Source organism: Salvelinus alpinus, chromosome 2 (genome assembly GCF_045679555.1).
Source record: "Salvelinus alpinus chromosome 2, SLU_Salpinus.1, whole genome shotgun sequence".
Lineage (NCBI taxonomy): Eukaryota > Metazoa > Chordata > Actinopteri > Salmoniformes > Salmonidae > Salvelinus > Salvelinus alpinus.
The window spans coordinates 95824854-95841632 of NC_092087.1; the positions used below are offsets into that span (position 1 = coordinate 95824854).

The following is a 16779-nucleotide window of genomic DNA, read 5'->3' on the forward strand; positions in this document are numbered from 1 at the left end:
GTCTCGTCTCCTGGGCCCTGTTATTCACGAAGAGTGTCAGAGTGCGGATCTAGGATCAGGTTCCCCTGCCCAGTGAATTCCATTCCTTCAAATCTAAAAGACATGTATCATAGATCCTAATCCTTTGATTTAACACACGATCAATGCAGCATCATCTTAAACAATGAAACATTCAGTAAAACACAGAGAAAAACACCATCTCATTGTAGGGTCAGGTTTTTATTGTAAATCAAAACGTCAAATGTAATTTAAATAAAACAGTAGAGAGAGAGGCTACACATCATGACGTTCAGGTCAGAATGTGGACTGTGTGTGTTCTGCCAGGTGAGCTGTGTGTTAGTAGTAGAGAGAGAGGCTACACGTCGTGATGTTCAGGTCACGGGGGGGGGGTCCGTGGTCCTGGAGAGTGTTGTCACGTGGATCAGAGAAGGGAATCACTACATGGGAACTATGGTAATATCACCAGTAGAGACTTTACCTGGAAGAGAGAGAGAGACGGAGAGAGAGACATTGAGTATCAAAATCTTTTTTTCAATGTTGTAATATCTTCTAACATCACCTGTGGTGGAGCTGGTCTAGTTATTATATGTCTATGCTCACCTTCCATGGTGGAGCTGGTCTATTTATTATATCTCTCTCCTCACCTTCCATGGTGGAGCTGGTCTAGTTATTATATCTCTATGCTCACCTTCCATGGTGGAGCTGGTCTAGTTATTATATGTCTATGCTCACCTTCCATGGTGGAGCTGGTCTAGTTATTATATGTCTATGCTCACCTTCCATGGTGGAGCTGGTCTATTTATTATATCTCTATGCTCATCTTCCATGGTGGAGCTTGTCTAGTTATTATATCTCTATCTTCGCCTTCCATGGTGGAGCTGGTCTAGTTATTTTATCTCTATGCTCACCTTCCATGGTGGAGCTGGTCTAGTTATTATATCTCTATGCTTACCTTCCATGGTGGAGCTGGTCTAGTTATTATATCTCTATGCTCACCTTCCATGGTGGAGCTGGTCTAGTTATTATATCTCTATCCTCACCTTCCATGGTGGAGCTGGTCTAGTTATTATATCTCTATCCTCACCTTCCATGGAGGAGCTGGTCTAGTTATTATTTCTCTATGCTCACCTTCCATGGTGGTCGACACGCTGGTGGAAGACGAGTTGCTACCGGACACGGTCATGCCCCCGGCCGATGACGTCATCATAGAACCTCCGCCGGACAGAGTGCCACCTCCTGATGACACAGTGGCTGGTCCCCCGCCGGAAAGTATCGCGACGCCTCCTGATGACATCATGGCTGTTCCCCCACCAGACACCATCACACCTCCTCCTGATGGCGCCGTGCCGGCTGCTGATGGCGCCGTGACGCCTCCTGATGGCGCCGTGACGCCTGCTGATGGGGCCGTGACGCCTCCTGATGGCGCCGTGACGCCTGCTGATGGCGCCGTGACGCCTCCTGATGGCGCCGTGACGCCTGCTGATGGCGCCGTGCCGGCAGCTGATGGCGCCGTGCCGGCAGCTGATGGCGCCGTGCCGGCAGCTGATGGCGCCGTGCCGGCAGCTGATGGCGCCGTGCCGGCAGCTGATGGCGCCGTGCCGGCAGCTGATGGCGCCGTGCCTCCTGCTGATGGCGCCGTGACGCCTGTTGATGGCGCCGTGCCTCCTGTTGATGGCGCCGTAACGGCAGCTGATGGCGCCGTGACACCTGCTGATGGCGCAGTGCCGGCTGCTGATGGCGCCGTGACGCCTGTTGATGGCGCCGTGACGCCTGTTGATGGCGCCGTGACGCCTGCTGATGGCGCCGTGACGCCTGCTGATGGCGCCGTGCCTCCTGCTGATGGCGCCGTGCCTCCTGCTGATGGCGCCGTGACGCCTGTTGATGGCGCCGTGACGCCTGCTGATGGCGCCGTGACGCCTGCTGATGGCGCCGTGCCTCCTGCTGATGGCGCCGTGACGCCTGCTGATGGCGCCGTGACGCCTGCTGATGGCGCCGTGACGCCTGCTGATGGCGCCGTGACGCCTGCTGATGGCGCCGTGCCTCCTGCTGATGGCGCCGTGCCTCCTGCTGATGGCGCCGTGCCTCCTGCTGATGGCGCCGTGACGCCTGTTGATGGCGCCGTGACGCTTGCTGATGGCGTCGTGACGCCTGCTGATGGCGCCGTGACGCCTGCTGATGGCGCCGTGACGCCTGCTGATGGCGCCGTGACGCCTGCTGATGGCGCCGTGCCTCCTGTTGATGGCGCCGTGACGCCTGCTGATGGCGCCGTGACGCCTGCTGATGGCGCAGTGCCTCCTGCTGATGGCGCCGTGACGCCTGCTGATGGCGCCGTGCCTCCTGCTGATGGCGCCGTGACGCCTCCTGCTGATGGCCCCGTGCCTCCTGCTGATGGCGCCGTGACGCCAGCTGATGGCGCCGTGCCTCCTGCTGACGGCGCCGTGCCTCCTGCTGACGGCGCCGTGCCGCCTCCTGACGGCGCCGTGCCGCCTCCTGACGGCGCCGTGCCTCCTCCTGACGGCGCCGTGCCTCCTCCTGACGGCGCCGTGCCTCCTCCTGACGGCGCCGTGCCTCCTCCTGACGGCGCCGTGCCTCCTCCTGACGGCGCCGTGCCTCCTCCTGATTTTGCCGTGCCGCCTCCTGATGGCGCTGTGGCTGATCCACCGCCGGACACCATCCCGGCGCCTCCTGATGACATCATGGCTGGTCCCCCGCCGGACACCATCCCGGCGCCTCCTGATGACATCATGGCTGCCCCGCCCCCAGAACTGCTGGAGGTAGAGCTAGTGGAATGCATCAACATGGAACTTCCTCCCGTCCCCACTCCTCCTGCCGAGGATTTCACCTCCAACACAGTGGTCCTGGTCACAACAGCCTTACCTGAGTACATAGAAAACGTGTTAATAAGAATTTTAAAACATTTACATATGAAGCAATAGTCCGCCCTAGTGGACGCGTCATATTACCCATAAAAACACACAAATGGTTCCAATGATTTTTCATGACATTAATATTTCACGTTGTGAATTTTACAAAACACTTCAAATGAAGTGTGTGTTTGGTGTAGTTCTGCTGTGCATTTGGAAAGTATTCAGACCCCTTCCTTTTTTCCACATTTTGTTACTTTACAGCCTTGTTCTAAAAGTTATTAAATAAATGTTTTTCCTCAATCTACACCCAATACCCCGTAATGACAAAGCGAAAACAGGTTTAGACATTTTTGCAAATGTATTAAAAATAAAAAAACAGAAATACCTTATTTACATAAGTATTCAGACCCTTTGCTATGAGACTCAAAATGGAGTTCAGGTGCATCCTGTTTCCATTGATCATCCTTGAGATCTTTCTACAACTTGATTGGAGTCCACCTGTGGTAAATTCAATTGATTGGGAAAGGCACACACTTGTCTATATAAGGTCCCACAATTGACAGTGCCTGTCAGAGCAAAAACCAAGCCATGAGGTCGAAGGAATTGTCCGTAGAGCTCCGAGACAAGATTGTGTCGAGGCACAGATCTTGGGGAATGGTACCAAAACATTTCTACAGCATTGAAGGTCCCCAAGAACACAGTGGCCTCCATCATTCTTAAATGGAAGAAGTTTGGAACCACTAAGACTCTTCCTAGAGCTGGCCGCCTGGCCAAACTGAGCAATCGGGGGAGAAGGGCCTTGGTCAGGGAGGTGACCAAGAACCTGATCGTCACTCTGACAAAGCTCTAGAGTTCCTCTGTGGAGAACCTTCCAGAAGGACAACCATCTCTGCAGCACTACACCAATCAGGCCTTTATGATGGAGTGGCCCACTCCACCAATCAGGCCTTTATGATGGAGTGGCCAGACGGAAGCCACTCCTTAGTAAAAGTCATATGACAGCCCGTCTGGATTTTTCCAAGAGGCAACTAAACATGACAAACAAGATTCTCTGGTCGGATGAAACCAAGATTGAACTCTTTGGCCTGAATGCCAAGCGTCACGTCTGGAGGAAACCTGGCACCATCCCTACGGTGAAGCATGGTGGTGGCAGCATCATGCTGTGGGGATGTTTTTCAGCGACAGGGACTGGGAGACTAGTCAGGATCGAGGGAAAGATGAACAGAGCAAAGTACAGAGAGACCCTTGATGAAAACCTGCTCCAGAGCACTCAGTACCCTAAGCAACGACCCTTAGCACACAGCCGAGAGCCAAGACAACACAGGAGTGGCTTTGGGACAAGTCTCTGAATGTCCTTGAGTGGCCCAGCCAGAGCCCGGACTTGAACCCGATAGAACATCTCTGTAGAGACCTGAAAATAGCTGTGCAGCGACGCTTCCCATGGGAGAAACTCCCCAAATACAGGTGTGCCACGCTTGTAGCGTCATACCCAGGAAGACTCTAGGCTGTAATCTCTGCCAAATGTGCTTCAACAAAGTACTGAGTAAAGGGTCTGAATACTTATGTAAATGTGATGTTTCCGTTTTATATTTTGTATTTTTTTGCTACAATAATTGTCATTATGGGGTATTTTATGTATATTGATGAGGGGAAAAAAACGATTTAATCAATTTTAAGAATTAGGCTGTAACGTAATAAAATCAGGAAAAAAGTCAAGGGGTCTGAATACTTTCCGAATGCACTGTACCTTGGAGTGATATTTTGACAGCCGTGTCATTCTCTCGGACAGTGTGAGTTTTACCAATATATTCGCCAAAATTGACTCAAAAAATTTGACATGCTAACTGTTGACAAAAGTTACCTTGTCCGGCGGGAGAGATTTGCGCGTTTATCAAAACTTCACGCCAGTTTAAGCCTACACCAGACACAGACCAGGTTATCAACACGTCACGCCAGTGTAAGCCTACACCAGACACAGACCAGGTTATCAACACGTCACGCCAGTGTAAGCCTACACCAGACACAGACCAGGTTATCAACACGTCACGCCAGTGTAAGCCTACACCAGACACAGACCAGGTTATCAACACGTCACGCCAGTGTAAGCCTACACCAGACACAGACCAGGTTATCAACACGTCACGCCAGTGTAAGCCTACACCAGACACAGACCAGGTTATCAACACGTCACGCCAGTGTAAGCCTACACCAGACACAGACCAGGTTATCAACACATCACGCCAGTGTAAGCCTACACCAGACACAGACCAGGTTATCAACACGTCACGCCAGTGTAAGCCTACACCAGACACAGACCAGGTTATCAACACGTCACGCCAGTGTAAGCCTACACCAGACACAGACCAGGTTATCAACACGTCACGCCAGTGTAAGCCTACACCAGACACAGACCTTGAATAAAAGTAGTTCCAAAACCCCAGATGGAAAAATGAATGGTGAAAAAACAATTGGAACTATTTCTGGATTTTATGACTCATACTGTGGTACTCAATACTTGATAAGAGCTGTGATTCCATAACTTTGTAAATGTTTTCTTTGTGTATTTTAGTATTTTACAGACTCTTGAAAGATCATCCTTTCATGCATGGACTGAGAGAGATCCTAACTAACAAGTTTTACCTGCCGACCTCCCGGCCCCTCCAGAGACCACCGTGCCCCCTCCCAGGTCAACCCCTCCAGAGACCATGCCCCCTCCCAGCCCGGCTCCCTCCAGCAGATGTTTATACTGCTGGATCTCCATCTCTAGACGACTCTTGATGTTCAGAAGGATCTGGGAGAGCGAGTGAGAGAGGGGGAGGTAGAGAGCAAGAGAGGGGGAGGTAGAGAGAGAAAGAGAAAGACAGAGGGGGAGAGGAGGTAGAGAGGGTGGTAGAGAGAGGGGGGAGAGAGGGTGGTAAAGAGAGAGGGGGTAGAGCGAGAAGAGGGAGAGAGGGTGGTAGGGAGAGAGGGTGGTAGAGAGAGAGGGTGGTAGAGAGAGAGGGTGATAGAGAGAGAGGGGGGAGAGAGGGTGGTAAAGAGAGAGGGGGTAGAGAGAGAGGGTGGTAGAGAGAGAGGGGAGGGAGAGAGGGTGGTAGAGAGAGAGGAGGGGAGAGAGGGGGGAGGGGTAGAGAGGGAGTGAGGGAGAGAAGTGGAGAGGTCATTTATGATTGAGCCGGCATTCGCAGCGCTTACCATGAATGCGGTATCCATGCTGGAGAAATTACGTATTGTGAGTGTAACGGATGTGAAATGGCTAGCTAGTTAGCGGTGGTGCGCGCTAATAGCCTTTCAATCGGTGACGTCACTTGCTCTGAGACCTTGAAGTAGTGGTTCCCCTTGCTCTGCAAGTGCCGCGGCTTTTGTGGAGCGATGGGTAACGATGCTTCGTGGGTGACTGTTGTTGAGGTGTGCAGAGGGTTCCTGGTTCGCGCCCGGGTCGGGGCGAGGGGACGGACTAAAGTTATACTGTTACATTGATACTGTTGACCCGGATCACTGGTTGCTGCGGAAAAAGGAGGAGTTCGAAAGGGGGGTGAGTGTAACGGATGTGAAATGGCTAGCTAGTTAGCGGTGGTGCGCGCTAATAGCCTTTAAATCGGTGACGTCACTTGCTCTGAGACCTTGAAGTAGTGGTTCCACTTGCAGAGGGGTAACGATGCTTCGTGGGTGACTGTTGTTGATGTGTGCAGAGGGTCCCTGGTTCGCGCCCGGGTCGGGGCGAGGGGACGGACGTAAAGCTATACTGTTACATGAGCTGCTCTGTAACGCTGCTCTGTAACGCTCCTCTGTAACGCTCCTCTGTAACGCTCCTCTGTAACGCTGCTCTGTAACGCTGCTCTGTAACGCTGCTCTGTAACGCTCCTCTGTAACGCTGCTCTGTAACGCTCCTCTGTAACGCTCCTCTGTAACGCTGCTCTGTAACGCTGCTCTGTAACGCTGCTCTGTAACGCTCCTCTGTAACGCTCCTCTGTAACGCTCCTCTGTAACGCTCCTCTGTAACGCTGCTCTGTAACGCTGCTCTGTAACGCTGCTCTGTAACACTGCTCTGTAACGCTGCTCTGTAACGCTGCTCTGTAACGCTCCTCTGTAACGCGCCTTGGATTGAATCCCTAATCAGTGTTTGTGAGTGATTCAGTATAGAGGTATGGTGACTGTACCTGGTAGTCCTGGCTCTGCTCAGTGGTGCTGGCCCTTATGGAGACCAGTTCTCCCTCCAGGCCCATCACCTTGCCACTATACCCAGACAGACGTTGCTGGAACTGGAACTGAACCTCCAACAGCCTGGCCTCTAGGTTCGCCATCTGGAGGAGGGCAGGGTGGGGGACAAACACAGAGAGAGAGACACGAAGGAAACACACACACACACACACACGGAAGACACACACACACAGAGAATACACACACACATTTAGCATGATAGGGATTGGAAATGGGGACATTTGGGGAGTATAGTGAGTGAGAGGGCATGGTAGGGTCTGTATACCCACCCCCATACATAGTCCCTGGTATTCCATCTGTAGGGTTTGTATAGTGTGTGTGTGACCCACCCCCATACGTAGTCCCTGGTATTCCATCTGTAGGGTTTGTATAGTGTGTGTGTGTGTGTGTGTGACCCACCCCCATACGTAGTCCCTGGTATTCCATCTGTAGGGTTTGTATAGTGTGTGTGTGTGTGTGTGTGTGAGACCCACCCCCATACGTAGTCCCTGGTATTCCATCTGTAGGGTTTGTATAGTGTGTGTGTGTAACCCACCCCCATACATAGTCCCTGGTATTCCATCTGTAGGGTTTGTATAGTGTGTGTGTGTAACCCACCCCCATACGTAGTCCCTGGTATTCCATCTGTAGGGTTTGTATAGTGTGTGTGTGTGTGTAACCCACCCCCATACGTAGTCCCTGGTATTCCATCTGTAGGGTTTGTATAGTGTGTGTGTGTGTGTGTGTGTGTGACCCACCCCCATACGTAGTCCCTGGTATTCCATCTGTAGGGTTTGTATAGTGTGTGTGTGTAACCCACCCCCATACGTAGTCCCTGGTATTCCATCTGTAGGGTTTGTATAGTGTGTGTGTGTGTGTGTGACCCACCCCCATACGTAGTCCCTGGTATTCCATCTGTAGGGTTTGTATAGTGTGTGTGTGTAACCCACCCCCATACGTAGTCCCTGGTATTCCATCTGTAGGGTTTGTATAGTGTGTGTGTGTGTGCACCCACCCCCATACGTAGTCCCTGGTATTCCATCTGTAGGGTTTGTATAGTGTGTGTGTGTGTACGTGACCCACCCCCATAGCGTAGTCCCTGGTATTCCATCTGTAGGGTTTGTATAGTGTGTGTGTGTAACCCACCCCCATACGTAGTCCCTGGTATTCCATCTGTAGGGTTTGTATAGTGTGTGTGTGTGTGACCCACCCCCATACGTAGTCCCTGGTATTCCATCTGTAGGGTTTGTATAGTGTGTGTGTGTGTAACCCACCCCCATACGTAGTCCCTGGTATTCCATCTGTAGGGTTTGTATAGTGTGTGTGTGTGACCCACCCCCATACGTAGTCCCTGGTATTCCATCTGTAGGGTTTGTATAGTGTGTGTGTGTGTGACCCACCCACATACGTAGTCCCTGGTATTCCATCTGTAGGGTTTGTATAGTGTGTGTGTGTGACCCACCCCCATACGTAGTCCCTGGTATTCCATCTGTAGGGTTTGTATAGTGTGTGTGTGTGACCCACCCCCATACGTAGTCCCTGGTATTCCATCTGTAGGGTTTGTATAGTGTGTGTGTGTGACCCACCCCCATACGTAGTCCCTGGTATTCCATCTGTAGGGTTTGTATAGTGTGTGTGTGTGACCCACCCCCATACGTAGTCCCTGGTATTCCATCTGTAGGGTTTGTATAGTGTGTGTGTGTGACCCACCCCCATACGTAGTCCCTGGTATTCCATCTGTAGGGTTTGTATAGTGTGTGTGTGTGACCCACCCCCATACGTAGTCCCTGGTATTCCATCTGTAGGGTTTGTATAGTGTGTGTGTGTGACCCACCCCCATACGTAGTCCCTGGTATTCCATCTGTAGGGTTTGTATAGTGTGTGTGTGTGACCCACCCCCATACGTAGTCCCTGGTATTCCATCTGTAGGGTTTGTATAGTGTGTGTGTGTGTAACCCACCCCCATACGTAGTCCCTGGTATTCCATCTGTAGGGTTTGTATAGTGTGTGTGTGTGACCCACCCCCATACGTAGTCCCTGGTATTCCATCTGTAGGGTTTGTATAGTGTGTGTGTGTGTAACCCACCCCCATACGTAGTCCCTGGTATTCCATCTGTAGGGTTTGTATAGTGTGTGTGTGTGACCCACCCCCATACGTAGTCCCTGGTATTCCATCTGTAGGGTTTGTATAGTGTGTGTGTGTGACCCACCCCCATACGTAGTCCCTGGTATTCCATCTGTAGGGTTTGTATAGTGTGTGTGTGTGTGACCCACCCCCATACGTAGTCCCTGGTATTCCATCTGTAGGGTTTGTATAGTGTGTGTGTGTGACCCACCCCCATACGTAGTCCCTGGTATTCCATCTGTAGGGTTTGTATAGTGTGTGTGTGTGACCCACCCCCATACGTAGTCCCTGGTATTCCATCTGTAGGGTTTGTATAGTGTGTGTGTGTGTGACCCACCCCCATACGTAGTCCCTGGTATTCCATCTGTAGGGTTTGTATAGTGTGTGTGTGTGACCCACCCCCATACGTAGTCCCTGGTATTCCATCTGTAGGGTTTGTATAGTGTGTGTGTGTGACCCACCCCCATACGTAGTCCCTGGTATTCCATCTGTAGGGTTTGTATAGTGTGTGTGTGTGACCCACCCCCATACGTAGTCCCTGGTATTCCATCTGTAGGGTTTGTATAGTGTGTGTGTGTAACCCACCCCCATACGTAGTCCCTGGTATTCCATCTGTAGGGTTTGTATAGTGTGTGTGTGTAACCCACCCCCATACGTAGTCCCTGGTATTCCATCTGTAGGGTTTGTATAGTGTGTGTGTGTGTAACCCACCCCCATACGTAGTCCCTGGTATTCCATCTGTAGGGTTTGTATAGTGTGTGTGTGTAACCCACCCCCATACGTAGTCCCTGGTATTCCATCTGTAGGGTTTGTATAGTGTGTGTGTGTGACCCACCCCCATACGTAGTCCCTGGTATTCCATCTGTAGGGTTTGTATAGTGTGTGTGTGTGACCCACCCCCATACGTAGTCCCTGGTATTCCATCTGTAGGGTTTGTATAGTGTGTGTGTGTGACCCACCCCCATACGTAGTCCCTGGTATTCCATCTGTAGGGTTTGTATAGTGTGTGTGTGTGACCCACCCCCATACGTAGTCCCTGGTATTCCATCTGTAGGGTTTGTATAGTGTGTGTGTGTAACCCACCCCCATACGTAGTCCCTGGTATTCCATCTGTAGGGTTTGGTAGCGGTTCCGTAACTCTGTCATCTCCGACGTGGTCGTTGTGGTCGTCTCCATCACCACCGCCGACTCTGCCTGCTTCATCTCCACCTGACACACACAGAGACACACGTCACACACACACACACACACACACACACACACACACACACACACACACACACACACACACACACACACAGAGACATGTCACACACAGAGAGAGACACACGTCTCACACACACACACACACACACACACACACACACACACACACACACACACACACACACACACACACACACACACACACACACACACACACACACACACACACACACACACACACACACACACACACACACACACACACACACACACACACACACACACACACACACACACACACACACACACACAGCACCTCTGATACATGTTTTAATGTTGGCCTGTGGTAGTGCCTGCGTTGGCGTGGTAACAGACCTGTTTCATGTACCAGGCCTCGGCCTGTCTGCGGTTTTTCTCCACGGCCGCCTCGTACTCCGACCTGACTTCAGCCAGCATCAGAGACAAGTCCTGGCTCTTAGCAGCCTGGACATCCACGTTCACCTGGCCCGTCATCCCCCCACGCATGGACAACAGCTCCTAGAGAGGTCACATGTTAGGGGTCAGAGGGTGAGAGGGAAACACAGAGGAAGAGAGAGATAGACAGAGGGAAACACAGAGGAAGAGAGAGATAGACAGAGAGAAACACAGCGGGAGAGAGAGATGGACAAAGAGAGAAACAGAGAGGGAGAGAGAGATGGACAAAGAGAGAAACAGAGAGGGAGAGAGAGAGAGAGACCGAGAGAGAAACGGAGATAGAGAGAGCGAGAGAAAAAGAGACAGGTGTGCCCTCACCTCTTCGTGGCTCTTCGCCATGGAGACCCGTTCGTTCTGGTACCCCTGCAGGTCCTGCATCATGGCTGTGATGTTCATCTCAAACTCCCGCTGCAGGTTCCTCAGACCCCCGATGTCCCCCTCCACACACTGGCGCAAAGACAGCTCATTCTCCCACCTGGCAGAAATACAATGAATATAGAGATGACACCATAGTAACAGGCCCAGAGAGATGAGTGACAGATCCGTTAGCTCTTTGGGGTTTTAGGCTGGGTATCTGTAAAGCCCTTTTGTGACAACTGCTGATGTAAAAAGGGCTTGAACTCTACAGGATCGATGGGTCCCCCGAGGGACGGTTGAGTTAACGTAGGCTAATGTGATTAGCATGAAGTTGTAAGTAACAAAAACATATCCCAGGACATAGACATATCTGATATGGGCAGAAAGCTCAAATTCTTGTTAATCTAACTGCACTGTCCAATTTACAGTAGGTATTACAGTGAAAGAATACCATGCTATTGATTGAGGAGAGTGCACAGTTATGAACTTGAAAATGTATTAATAAACCAATTAGGCACATTTGGGCAGTCTTGATACAACATTTTGAACAGAAATGCAATGGTTCATTGGATCAGTCTAAAACGTTGCGCATGCACTGCACTTCCATCTGCTGGCCAAAATTGCGCCTGGGCTGGAATAATACATTATGGCCTTCCTCTTGCATTTCAAAGATGTATTATCTTTTGCCAGATCTAATGTGTTATACTCTCCTACATTAATTTCACATCTCCACAAACTTCAAAGTGTTTCCTTTCAAATGTTATCAAGAATATGCAGATCCTTGCTTCAGGTCCTGAGCTACAGGCAGTTAGATTTGGGTATGTCATTTTAGGCGAAAATTGGAAAAAAGGGGCGGATCCTTAAGAGGTTGTTTAAGAAATGACTGTGATTGATTGATAACGGCAAGATAAGGACTAATAACTGATAACTGCAAGATAAGGACTACTAGTTCATAGCCTGCACGCTACACACAGTGAGCATTTCAACCATAGAAACAGAGTCATTCTAGGTCTATTATTTCAACACCGGGTCAGGTGAACTAGATAACTGCCATGGTTTTGTTATAAGAAATGTATTTTGTAATCTGAGAATCAGTGGGGTTACAACTACAAGCAAAGACCCTACAGAAGTAGCCTATGATAACGGTGAGCATTTCATCTCCCGAACCACAGCTGTTAGCCTGGGCACCTGTCTGTTCGTGCTATCGTTCCACTCCTTGCCACTGCCTGTTTGGAATGTGGCACGGCGTAAAAGGAGTGGAATGTTAGCACAAACAGACTGGTACCAGGCTAACAGCTGTGTCTTCTAATTCACGTCCTTGCCATTTCCTGACGACTAATTGTCCAATAGACTTGGTCTGTAGGAGAAGATGAGGATTAAGTAATGAATAGTGTTGTTTGGACTATAACTACAGCTTATTGAATTATTTTATTTATTGGTACCTACTTCATTGAGACATAGTGTATATATTGCTGTGTATATATTGCTGTGTATATATTGTTGTGTATATATTGCTGTGTATATATTGCTGTGTATATATTGTTGTGTATATATGGCTGTGTATATATGGCTGTGTATATATGGCTGTGTATATATGGCTGTGTATATATGGCTGTGTATATATGGCTGTGTATATATGGTCGTGTATATATGGTCGTGTATATATGGTCGTGTATATATGGTCGTGTATATATGGTCGTGTATATATGGTCGTGTATATATGGTCGTGTATATATTGCTGTGTATATATGGCTGTGTATATATGGCTGTGTATATATGGCTGTGTATATATGGCTGTGTATATATGGCCGTGTATATATGGCCGTGTATATATGGCCGTGTATATATGGCCGTGTATATATGGCCGTGTATATATTGCCGTGTATATATTGCCGTGTATATATTGCCGTGTATATATTGCCGTGTATATATTGCCGTGTATATATTGCCGTGTATATATTGCCGTGTATATATTGCCGTGTATATATTGTTGATTAATTATATAGGTAACAACTGTGTGGGACTGGTGCATAAAGAAACATTCTCCTCCAGGACTTAGAAGCTGTTTCACTGTTCAGGGTATGTCCACTATGTATCAATGAGATACCTTAATGAAGAAAATAATTCAATCAAGTTTCCATGACAATCTACTCAAAATGTTGCCTAGGACACTAAAGTATTCATCCATCCATTTATCCATCCATCCAATCATTCATCCATCCATCCATCCATCCATTCATCCATCCATCCTACTTGACTCTGAAGTCGTCAGCAGTCAGCTTGGCGTTGTCGATCTCCACGGCAATCTGAGTGTTCTGTATCAGGAAAGCCATGAGCTGCAGATGGAGACAGGAGTCAGACACTGTGTGTGTGTGTGTGTGTGTGTGTGTGTGTGTGTGTGTGTGTGTGTGTGTGTGTGTGTGTGTGTGTGTGTGTGTGTGTGTGTGTGTGTGTGTGTGTGTGTCCCACAAGCCATTTCACAAATGATGATGCTTTTCAAAAATATCATAACATCTTTTGAGAAATAATTTCCAAATACGTTTTTAGGGCATGTAGTAAGGTATTCAAATGATGTACTCAATAACATACCCATAATGCACTCAACAACATACCCCATAATGTACTCAACAACATACCCCATAATGCACTCAACAACATACCCCATAATGCACTCAACAACATACCCCATAATGCACTCAACAACATACCCCATAATGCACTCAACAACATACCCCATAATGCACTCAACAACATACCCCATAATGCACTCAGTAACATACCCCATAATGCACTCAACAACATACCCCATAATGCACTCAACAACATACCCCATAATGCACTCAGTAACATACCCCATAATGCACTCTACAACATACTGTCACGTTCCTGACCTGTTTTATGTTATTTTTTGTATGTGTTTAGTTGGTCAGGGTGTGAGTTGGGGTGGGCATTATATGTTTTGTGTTTCTTGTTTAGGTCACTTGAAATTAGCCTTATATGGTTCTCAATCAGAGACAGGTGTTTGACGTTTTCCTCTGATTGAGAACCATATATAGGTTGGCTGTTTCACACTGTTTGTTGGTGGGTGATTGTCGTCCGTGTCTGTGTCTGTGCACCACACGGGACTGTAGCGTTCGTTTGTAATAGTCTGTTCCTGTTCGTGCGTTCTTCATGTTTTATGTAAGTTCTCTCGTTCAGGTCTGTCTACTTCGTTTTGTTGTTTTGTAAAATTATCAAGTGTTCTTCGTGTGTTTAGTTTTGTCTTGTTAATAAAGTATCTTTATGTCTTCACAACCCGCTGCACGTTGGTCCAATCCTTGCTACTCCTCTTCGGATGAAGAGAAGGAGGAGGCCCGTTACACATACCCCATAATGCACTCAACAACATACCCCATAATGCACTCAACAACATACCCCATAATGTACTCAACAACATACCCCATAATGCACTCAACAACATACCCCATAATGCACTCAACAACATACCCCATAATGCACTCAACAACATACCCCATAATGCACTCAACAACATACCCCATAATGCACTTAACAACATACCCCATAATGCACTCAACAACATACCCCATAATGCACTCAACAACATACCCCATAATGCACTCAACAACATACCCCATAATGCACTCAACAACATACCCCATAATGCACTCAGTAACATACCCCATAATGCACTCAGTAACATACCCCATAATGCACTCAACAACATACTGTCACGTTCCTGACCTGTTTTATGTTATTTTTTGTATGTGTTTAGTTGGTCAGGGCGTGAGTTGGGGTGGGCATTATATGTTTTGTGTTTCTTGTTTAGGTCACTTGAAATTAGCCTTATATGGTTCTCAATCAGAGACAGGTGTTTGACGTTTTCCTCTGATTGAGAACCATATATAGGTTGGCTGTTTCACACTGTTTGTTTGTGGGTGATTGTCGTCCGTGTCTGTGTCTGTGCACCACACGGGACTGTAGCGTTCGTTTGTAATAGTCTGTTCCTGTTCGTGCGTTCTTCATGTTTTATGTAAGTTCTCTCGTTCAGGTCTGTCTACTTCGTTTTGTTGTTTTGTAAAATTATCAAGTGTTCTTCGTGTGTTTAGTTTCGTCTTGTTAATAAAGTATCTTTATGTCTTCACAACCCGCTGCACGTTGGTCCAATCCTTGCTACTCCTCTTCGGATGAAGAGAAGGAGGAGGCCCGTTACACATACCCCATAATGCACTCAACAACATACCCCATAATGCACTCAACAACATACCCCATAATGCACTCAACAACATACCCCATAATGTACTCAACAACATACCCCATAATGCACTCAACAACATACCCCATAATGTACTCAACAACATACCCCATAATGCACTCAACAACATACCCCATAATGCACTCAACAACATACCCCATAATGCACTCAACAACACACCCCGTAATGCACTCAACAACACACCCCGTAATGCACTCAACAACATACCCCGTAATGCACTCAACAACATACCCCGTAATGCACTCAACAACATACCCCGTAATGCACTCAACAACATACCCCATAATGCACTCAGTAACATACCCGATAATGCACTCAATAACATACCCCATAATGCAGTCAACAACAAACCCCATAATGCACTCAGTAACAAACCCCATAATGCACTCAGTAACAAACCCCATAATGCACTCAGTAACAAACCCCATAATGCACTCAGTAACAAACCCCATAATGCACTCAGTAACATACCCCATAATGCACTCAGTAACATACCCCATAATGCACTCAGTAACATACCCCATAATGCACTCAGTAACATACCCCATAATGCACTCAGTAACATACCTCATAATGTACTCAATAAAGTACCTCATAATGTACTCAATAACCATAATGTACTCAATAACATACCCCATAATGCACTCAGTAACATACCCCATAATGCACTCAACAACATACCCCATAATGCACTCAACAACATACCCCATAATGCACTCAACAACATACCCCATAATGCAGTCAACAACATACCCCATAATGCACTCAACAACATACCCCATAATGCACTCAACAACATACCCCATAATGCACTCAACAACATACCCCATAATGCACTCAACAACATACCCCATAATGCACTCAACAACATACCCCATAATGCACTCAGTAACATACCCGATAATGCACTTAGTAACATACCCCATAATGCACTCAACAACATACCCCATAATGCACTCAGTAACAAACCCCATAATGCACTCAGTAACAAACCCCATAATGCACTCAGTAACATACCCCATAATGCACTCAGTAACATACCCCATAATGCACTCAGTAACATACCCCATAATGCACTCAGTAACATACCCCATAATGCACTCAACAACATACCTCATAATGTACTCAATAAAGTACCTCATAATATACTCAATAACCATAATGTACTCAATAACATACCCCATAATGCACTCAGTAACATACCCCATAATGCACTCAATAACATATATGACTATAGCAAATATAGATAAGATCATCTACAATACTGGATATTATTTTAG

The 16779-nt window shown here is 47.9% G+C and overlaps 1 protein-coding gene across 1 annotated transcript in view; it reads right to left on the reverse strand.

Annotated features, from left to right (window-relative positions):
* Positions 1-200: 200 nt before the first annotated feature.
* Positions 201-16779, reverse strand: part of LOC139545728 (keratin, type I cytoskeletal 9-like) — a 17728-nt gene continuing 1149 nt past the window's right edge. The window contains exons 2-9 of the mRNA XM_071353811.1: positions 13480-13562; positions 11188-11344; positions 10771-10932; positions 10273-10398; positions 7025-7168; positions 5508-5658; positions 1129-2877; positions 201-478 (exon numbers count right to left, since the gene is read on the reverse strand). Coding sequence (XP_071209912.1) covers positions 438-478; positions 1129-2877; positions 5508-5658; positions 7025-7168; positions 10273-10398; positions 10771-10932; positions 11188-11344; positions 13480-13562 — 2613 coding nt within the window. The 3' untranslated portion in view covers positions 201-437. The remainder of the gene's footprint in view (positions 479-1128; positions 2878-5507; positions 5659-7024; positions 7169-10272; positions 10399-10770; positions 10933-11187; positions 11345-13479; positions 13563-16779) is intronic.